This window comes from Solea solea, chromosome 11 (genome assembly GCF_958295425.1).
Source record: "Solea solea chromosome 11, fSolSol10.1, whole genome shotgun sequence".
In the NCBI taxonomy this organism is placed as follows: Eukaryota; Metazoa; Chordata; class Actinopteri; order Pleuronectiformes; family Soleidae; genus Solea; species Solea solea.
The window spans coordinates 27,121,434-27,131,383 of NC_081144.1; the positions used below are offsets into that span (position 1 = coordinate 27,121,434).

The 9,950-nt window shown below is 38.9% G+C and overlaps 1 protein-coding gene across 1 annotated transcript in view; it reads left to right on the forward strand.

Annotated features, from left to right (window-relative positions):
• The window catches only part of samd10b (sterile alpha motif domain containing 10b), a 63,599-nt gene extending 55,844 nt beyond the window's left edge, over nt 1–7,755 (forward strand). Inside the window, exon 5 of the mRNA XM_058643956.1 lies at nt 5,616–7,755. Coding sequence (XP_058499939.1) covers nt 5,616–5,638 — 23 coding nt within the window. The 3' untranslated portion in view covers nt 5,639–7,755. The remainder of the gene's footprint in view (nt 1–5,615) is intronic.
• The last annotated feature ends 2,195 nt before the right edge of the window (nt 7,756–9,950 follow it).

Sequence of the window (9,950 nt, forward strand, 5' to 3'; positions counted from 1 at the left end):
GTATTTATATATATATATATATATATATATATAAATATATAAATATATGTATGTATGTATAATATAAATACAGGGTATCAGATCCCCAGATCGCAGATGTAAAGAAGTGATACTCACAAAGAGGATGTGGACTGAATGGACTTGGGTGTGGAAGAGAGTCTCGTGTGGCTGCACCATGCTAATGTGTCTCTGGCAGACTCACTGGCTCAAAGCAACATAATGACATTTCACACTCGGCACAAAATCACATTACTTTTGATGCAAATGACTGTAGAGAATGTTCTGCACACAATACAGAAACACATACTCATGCCTGAAAGACACTGCTAGTGAAACCATACATAATATACTTAACAATCCGCTCAGTCAATACATTCTGACTGAGTACATCTCAATTACTGTGCTGCCTGCTTCACTGTGCCAAGCTGAGCAACAATGGATCCAGTGGAGTTGACCTGCTTCTCTATGAGCATTATCTCCCAGACCACACTACACCACTGGAATCAAGTTCAAGCAGCTACACAAAAATACAAGACCGAGCAGCAGCTGTTACTCACCAGGCTCACCATGACTGTATAATTATGTAAATATCACTAAGGTGACGTGTTGGCCTTTATATATGAAATGCTGAATGAAATGTAGGCGATGAAACAGCAAAGATGAAGTCATGTTTTCACTGAGATGTGGAGACGTTTCACTCTGTGTCATAAAATGATAAACAACCATTACAGTGTTGATAAAAAATAATAATATGCTCCTGCAGAATAATCAACCTCACAGTTTCTCTGTGTGCGTGCTCGGTGGCTTCAACATTGTCACATTTCCTTCATTTTATGGAGCAGCTTTTAAAGGGATAGTTTATTTGTTTGTGATAGTTTGATAATCAAGTATACACTTGCTTAACTCTTCAGCATTAGTAGAAAATAATATTATGTTAGCCAACTTTATCTCACTGTGAACCTTTTCCATCTGCAAAGTAAAGTCAGTTAACTGCTAACTCTCAAACATCCCTCGACTAAGACAACGACGACAAAAAATAAAAATAACGGCAGGCACTTACTTGTAAATCGCACTTATGACTTATGACTTTATAGTTTGGCTTACTTGAAGCTCTTACTTACTTCTAACCCAAATGTTGAAATGCACTTATTGTAAGACACTTTGGATAAAAGTGTCTGCTCAATGACATGTAATGTGATGTAATGTAACATCTAATATGACTAAAACATGACTAAAACTAAATTATATGTAATGTAACATCTAATATAACTAAAACATGACTAAAACTAAATCATATGTAATGTGATGTAATGTAACATCTAATATGACTAAAACATGACTAAAACTAAATCATATGTAATGTAACATTTAATATAACTAAAACATGACTAAAACTAACTTATATGTAATGTGATGTAATGTAACATCTAATATAACTAAAACATGACTAAAACTAACTTATATGTAATGTGATGTAATGTAACATCTAATATAACTAAAACATGACTAAAACTAAATTATATGTAATGTAACATCTAATATAACTAAAACATGACTAAAACTAAATTATATGTAATGTGATGTAATGTAACATCTAATATGACTAAAACATGACTAAAACTAAATCATATGTAATGTAACATCTAATATGACTAAAACATGACTAAAACTAAATTATATGTAATGTGATGTAATGTAACATCTAATATGACTAAAACATGACTAAAACTAAATTATATGTAATGTGATGTAATGTAACATCTAATATGACTAAAACATGACTAAAACTAAATCATATGTAATGTAACATCTAATATGACTAAAACATGACTAAAACTAAATTATATGTAATGTGATGTAATGTAACATCTAATATGACTAAAACATGACTAAAACTAACTTATATGTAATGTGATGTAATGTAACATCTAATATAACTAAAACATGACTAAAACTAAATTATATGTAATGTAACATCTAATATAACTAAAACATGACTAAAACTAAATTATATGTAATGTGATGTAATGTAACATCTAATATGACTAAAACATGACTAAAACTAAATCATATGTAATGTAACATCTAATATGACTAAAACATGACTAAAACTAAATTATATGTAATGTGATGTAATGTAACATCTAATATGACTAAAACATGACTAAAACTAAATCATATGTAATGTAACATCTAATATGACTAAAACATGACTAAAACTAAATTATATGTAATGTGATGTAATGTAACATCTAATATGACTAAAACATGACTAAAACTAAATCATATGTAATGTAACATCTAATATGACTAAAACATGACTAAAACTAAATCATATGTAATGTGATGTAATGTAACATTTAATATAACTAAAACATGACTCAAACTAAATTATATGTAATGTAACATCTAATATGACTAAAACATGACTAAAACTAAATCATATGTAATGTGATGTAATGTAACATCTAATATGACTAAAACATGACTAAAACTAAATCATATGTAATGTGATGTAATGTAACATCTAATATGCCATCATATAGTCTTCCATGTTGTTGTGTAAACAGAAAACTAAAGACACGTTTGTGCACATGTGTACTTCTGACAGCTACAGTGTAGACTGGTGGACTTTGTGAGCAGCTGTGCGTGCAGCTCTGTGCGTCGCCTGCCAGCTGAACTGGAGCTGTGGCTCAGGATATGAACGTTTGACAAAAGTCACACAAAACACAATTGTTGCACGAACACTGACGACTCCACTCTGTGTCTGTACAAGCCTCCGGTCATATCAATGCCTCTCCATCCTTCTGTTGTCCTTCAGGGTCAGTCCACTGCTAGGACACACATCTGTCTTCCTTGGCTTTAGAGCTGAGGATGGAGGATCGTCTGTCATCAGAGTAAATCACCTGGACACAATAAGAGACAAGGCTTATTGTTTCATAACAATGTACTTAATATCACAATTGTTCACATTACTTATAAACCTACTAAAGACGAAAGCAAGGCGCTCAACTTTTGAAGTCAGTTCAGAGTGAGATTTCGTCGGGAAGGGCAGGGGGAGGTGAGGCGGAGGTGGGGGGGGGGGGGTGAGGGGGGGTGAGGGGGGGGTGAGGGGTTATGATTGCGTGTTGTAGGCGTTGGTGGCAGATTTTTCAGGATATAAAATCTAAAAATGACTAAAATGGACTATGCAACGACCAAAGTCGTAGATGATGGAAATATGACTACACTGGTGTAAGGACAAGAAATTATAACAGAATAAGCCACATATATATATGTATATACATGTATATATATGTATATGTATATGTATGTATATACATGTATATATATATATACATGTATATATACATGTATATACTGTATGTTCAGAGAACACGTTGAGTCATGGTAGCGCTGTGACTGAGTCAGGTCACATCTCTACTGGAGGGAAAAGCTCTCAATGATTCATAACAAGCTGTTCGATGAGTGTCCTGCCTCATGTGACGTGACCCAGGTGTCCCCCCTCACATGTCCCTGCTGTTGTTAATGTGTCTTTGACCTGTGCACGCTCATCTGGGTTTGAGATCTTCAAAGTGGTATTGACAATGGATGGATGGATAGATGGATAGATGGATAGATGGATGGATGGATGGATGGATCTGTGAGCTGAAATAAGAAAAGAATGTGTGTTTGATTACTCGTGTCTTTATTACCTTCACAGAGTAGGTTTATCTGTAAGTTTGTCCTACTGTTATCTACTTCCTGTGTACAGTTTTTGACAGATCAGTTAGTGATCGGCTAAATATGTTCCCACTCAATTCTGGTGACAATCCACCCACTGATGATGTCACACGTAATATCAAATGTTCCTCTTTTGTAATAGGCAAAATTGTAAAAAATATGTCAGAACTGAGCAGATTTGAACAATATCTGGAACATGAACAAGTTTCTCATGCAAGTTTCTTCTGGATCTGATCCAGATTATGAATGTGGCAGCAATGTAAATGTGTATATCTCAGCAACATCTTAACAGATCAGGATGAATGTTGTCATGTTTATTATATGATTGTAATCTATAAGCATGTAAAGTTCTATACAGATCCACACAGTAATCTGGGTCCATTGGATTAAAATGTAGACATTTCAGTGTTAAGTGTTTAAACCTTATTTTCCCCGTCACTAATCAAAGCTTGTAAAAAATGATTTAACTCTCGCTTTCATTACACACATTAGTGATTTTCATGCTCTGCCATAAATCACCAGCGTATTTATTCACACTGAATCACGGCTTCTGCACGTTAGCTGCAGTGTTTCATGGGTTTCTTTGTAATTCAGAGGAGTCCATGGGGACGAGAGACGTCCATGGGGACGAGAGACGTCCCATACACATTCATGAGGCCTGTGGCTCTGATACTGTTTTCAAGGCAACAGAGAACAAACTCAAAGTGCACTCGTGTTACAAATGGGTGTGATAATGTTAAACTATCAAGTGACTTTATCTGTTTCACCAGGAGAGTTAGTTTGTCTTTAGACTGATCATTCTGACATCCTTCATCTTCATCTTCATCTTCATCTTCATCTTCTCCCGTGCAAACAATGAATTCTGGGATAACCTGTAGACCATCGACCAGTTGACGGCTTTGTAGCACAAGAATGAAAAGAGCCTTCGTACTGGGGCAGCCGAGTCTGGCACAGGGGCAGTGGGCTTCACTTACCTGCACCCATGCAATGGAGGAGTGGGTGTCTTGCTCAGGGGCGCCCCTGCTCTTGTCCCGTCTCAGGACTGAACCAGCAACCTTCTGATCACAAGCCCAGTTCCTTTCCTCTTGGCCATGGGCTGCCCAGACTTGACATGCAGCTTCTAAGGGAGCTGATGGTCTGACATGTTAACTTGTCTTCCTCAGCTTTATCTGTTGCTTTTTGAATGATTTCTCTATTGAAATGACACATTCTTTATAGGGAATTAAATGAGGGGGGATTTTAACTTGTACAGAGTCGGGGTCTGCTCATTGAAGTTGCCCTTGTCTTGAGGTTGATAACTATCCTGGCTACAGCACTGTTTAGCAGAATTTAGTGCAGTTTGTATGTTAAAGAATAAAAGAATAAAGCTCTGCAGACTCTACTAAAGACACTGGACCTAAACAACCAACACTATCCACCAACAACGTCCACAGACAGTTCAAGTGCTTGACATGTGACTTTTAACAAGTGTAGCAATTTAAAAATAAATATAAATGAGTTGGACTCATACATTCTAATGAGGTCACACATAGAAAATACAACAATTACAATTTAAAGGGTTACTTTACTTCTCACAAAACAAAATAGTAGAAATGAAACCATATTTTTTGAAAGGTAAATTTAAAAACACAATAAAAGCCCTGGTTTTTGCAGAGCTTGATGACGAGGTGAACGTGTGAATCCGGTGTGTACGAGCAGCACAAACATGTAGAAACCCTGAAATAATGAACCTTTGGTAAAATGATAAAATCATGTCTTTAAAAACATCAGAATGCTGGACTGAGCTGAGGCTCTCTCATCATCCGTTCATCACTGCACTCACTCCATCATTCATGCTCCTCTCCTAACCATGAATCCTAAATATGTCCTCTGTGCTTGTTCCCTCTCTGCAGCCTCTTTTGGAAACTTTTCTTAGCTCCGGCGTGGAACCCTTTGGCCGCCTGTGTCTCACACAGCGTCTCTCAGAGCCAGTGTGTGAGCTGCTGTCTTCAGATATGTGATGTGGAGAATCAGTGAATGAAAGGCGAGAGGACGACATGCTGAGCCCGTCTGGACCTCTCTCAGTCACTGACACCGAGACAAAGGCCCGTCACTGGAACATAGTGATCATACTGTATTACCCTAGTGATGATGATGATGATGATGATGATGACGTAAATCTTTCCTCTTGTCCGATTGGACAAATCAAATGAGACTTGGTGAAGACGCACATGAGCTGATATTAATGTCCATGCTGACATGTTCCATCACATGTGGACTGTCGTACGCACGACTGTTGACACATGTGATCACACATCACTTTGTTTTATTAACTTTTTATTGTTTTTCACAATAATGGTCCAGGGCAGAGACAGGAAGTGACATGGATACATGACGTGCAGTCAGAGTCACATGTTCAGCAGATAACAATCACACATAGAGACCGGGAACTCATCGTCATCGTTTTATCTTCATCATCTGGTCCAGCGTGTGACCTTCAGTCAAGGACATGGAAGGCACTGATGTCGGCTGAAGGTGTCACAGTGTGTTCAGCATGATTTCCTTCACCACAGAAAATCAAGAAATGAATATATGAGTTTATTTATCCCTCAGGGGATTTTTGGACCAAACCAACTGCATAGAATATTTAAAATCTTGAGTCCTGGAACTGAAGCACATTCTCAGAGTCATCATTCAGTCATGTCCTTCAGTACAGTCTCCATGCTGCTGTGTAATAATACCTCAAATGGTGTGACCTTCGGCCTGGCCTCTCTCACATATGTATTCACCTCATCATGTTTGCACAGATGTGACACACACAGACACACACACACACACACACACACACACACACACAGACACACACACACACACACACGTGTGTTCTCAAACATGAGGACAGCGGCTCACACAAACACAAACGTCACTGACAGCAAGTGAAAACCTAAAGATCAGGACGTTCTTGTAACTCGGGTTTCCGACCTCATGAACCCTGACCTGGGACTGGAGTGCACCAGGATCAGATCTTAACCCACACACTGCTGTGATGGTGGATTGTGTGAGCAGATAGAGATGAACTTGTAACTGAGATAAATGTGAGGTTTGTTCATGAGGATGAAGAGATTCAATATCATACTAAATATGTTTCTTAGCAACCGTGAGCACTATTTACATTTAGTATTACACTCAACAATAAATGATACGTAGCTTCCATGAGACCGAGCCCTTCCTGACCACACTGAGTTTTAGTCTCATGACAAAAATGCCATTTAGTTTAGTTCATATTTTAGTCATCTGAGATGTTTTAGTCCAGTGTTACTAAACTAAATATGATCATAGTTGACTCAGTCTACTGTAGACCGCATGTCAATTGGTATTTTTATTTCCAATCTAAAATGAGCTGGTTGGTGGTTTGTTCTACGTGGAGACAGCAGCTGCACTTTACTCAACCTCTGCATGGATTTCAAATGTTTTGTCCTTTGAAAGGAAAGGATAAACAAATCGTCCCTGACATGGACCATGTGTTGTCTCTTCATTTCTGTCTCTAAAGGGTCATTGACGACATCAACACTGGCTCCCGGCTCATTTCACTTTATACACTTATCATTGTCTGTGTTTTCATTGATTTGTATATAATTGTTGAAATCTTCATCAGTCCATTCAGCTCCTCTCTGTGTATTTGTCCACTTTAATATAAACCACACATGTTGTGTGTGACGTGATCGGATCAACAGATGTTAAGACCAGGTCTCGACTGATCCTGAGTTTGCTGAGAGAAATCCAGGATGCATGTGGATCACCAGTCCTTTTCAAAGCCTGTGATGACAGTGTCGAGTGGATGTGAGTGATGCTCAGCCACAGCTCACAGTACGTCTTCTTCTCAGGACTTGACTTTTTAGAGTTGTAGCTGTGGAGGAACCATCGTTAGTCCTTTTTGTAACTTCTGTGACTGAGATTTACAATCATATACACTATGTTGTTCATGCAGTATGAGCATTGTAGCAGTATATACTCTACTGGCATCTTTGTTTATTAATAAAAGACTAAACACAATGTGTTCCTGAGTGACTATGAAGCAATGATCTCGGTTTGAAGTGAACTGTACTGAACACGACATCCGTCCACACACACACACGCACACACACACACACACACGCACACAAACACACACGCACACAAACACAAACACACGCGCACACGCACACACACAGAGGGGACAATGACATGACTCTATGTTTTCCAACGCTCAGCATTCAAGATGCATGACTGAATGAGGCAGACAGACAGACAGACAGACAGACAGACAGCAGCCATCTGTGATGACATAAGAATAAATAAATGACATAAAACCTTCCCATCATCCCTCTGTCTGTCTGTCATGTGACAAGAGTCTGTCTTTTTATGATTATGATGTGATGGACAGTGTAGAAACTCCTTTGATTGATGGACTTTGAAAATGCCAAGAAATGAAAACATTTCAGAATATTGATATTACAAGTATAGAGACAGATGGAACAGAACTTAGAATAAACTCATTGAGATGACGCATCGTCCCTCATTCGTGTGTGTGTGTGTGTGTGTGTGTGTGTGTGTGTGTGTGTGTGTGTGTGCGTGCTTGGGCATTCTGTTGGTCATTCTTAAATCATGTCTCTGACCTTCTGGTGACTTTTAGTTTATTTCAGACCTGCATGTGTGTGAGTGTGAGAGAGAGAGATGGAGAGAGAGAGAGAGAGAGAGAGAGAGATGGAGAGAGAGAAGGTGTAGTGAAACGTTGAATGTGTATGAGGGGATGGACAGAGGAACATGAGTTTGTAACAATGGAGCACACCCAGGTAAGCTAACAGCACAGCTAATGTAAATGTGAAAGTACATGTTAGCATGTTCTGTTTCAACAAAGTGCTGAAGTTTATTTATATTTGCTGCTTCACAAATTGTGTGACTTCCTCAACCTTGCAAACACATTCTCACACTTAGACACTTTTCTTTTTCTTAGACACTCATAGATATAATAACCTAACCCTAACTACCATAACTAAATACCTAAATATGATAACCCTTAACCTAAACCTAATTCTGACAACATGTGCAGTTGTGAGAACCAGACACACACACACACACACACACACACACACACACACACAGTGAGATGAAGCACAGCTGCAGTGAACGGTGGGAGCAGATGGTTTAAAGGATGGTGCAGTTCAGTGGGTTCTCTCTTGTTTTCTCTCTGCGATGTGTTTTTTGAAAGCTGGCCTATTTCATCACGACGTGCCTGTGGCTTTGATCGTGTGCATCTCAGTGCTGACAGTCCTGAGAAACACTTTCTCCTCTCCAATCGACTGCTGAGAAGCCCTGCAGCAGCTGCTTCGCTGGCACAAACAGCTGAAGACTGTCATGTGTCTGGCCAACACTCCAGTATGAATATTCAGCCTTCTACTACAAAGCACATCGGTATGATCAACGTCACCTGAAAAGGTCAGAAGACCAACGACACACTCAGCCACTGGATGGACTCTTCAGGACACAGTCAGGGCCACAGTGTGCTCTTCCTGGACACTTTTAAAAACCATTAAGTGGCCTTTTGCTTACTCAGCAAAGAAGGAAGAGGAGCATAAATCACTGCCACCATAAAAGGATTAATCACATGTCAGACAAACTCCCCATCAGAGGCCATTAAAGTCAGCAGAAAGCTCATTTAACTTTATCAGTTGGAGTACATAGGCAGGGCCGTAGCAACAGGATCTGTGTTAGGGGCAAGAGGGGGCCCCTAAAACAGCTTATTGTCAGATCCACATTTCACAACACATCGTAGCTGCTTCTGTTATATGAGACATCCACACTGCCCTGTGCACACACCATGGAGATCACATCTGGACACCTCCTTGTTTAATTTGGACGTTTGAACACAATTCCCTCGACAATAATAGATCATCGTGTAAGTTATTATGAGAACGCAGATTCTTACTGGTATTACATTCTGATATAGACCTGAAACACTCATCTGAACAGTTATGGATGTAACCACAGCTGGTCATGTTCATCCACAGCTTCATTTAGTCTGAAAGGGAAGATTATGACTCATTTCCCATGTCTTCCCTCCCTCATCTCTTTAACTCATCTGCAACCAATGGATGGATTCATAGACTGGGTTGCATCTAAGCCACATGAATACCTTGTGCTACACCTAATCTTTTATTTGTGATATGTTTGAAGTATCTATGACTCTATCTTTGCTCATTTAAGCCGCC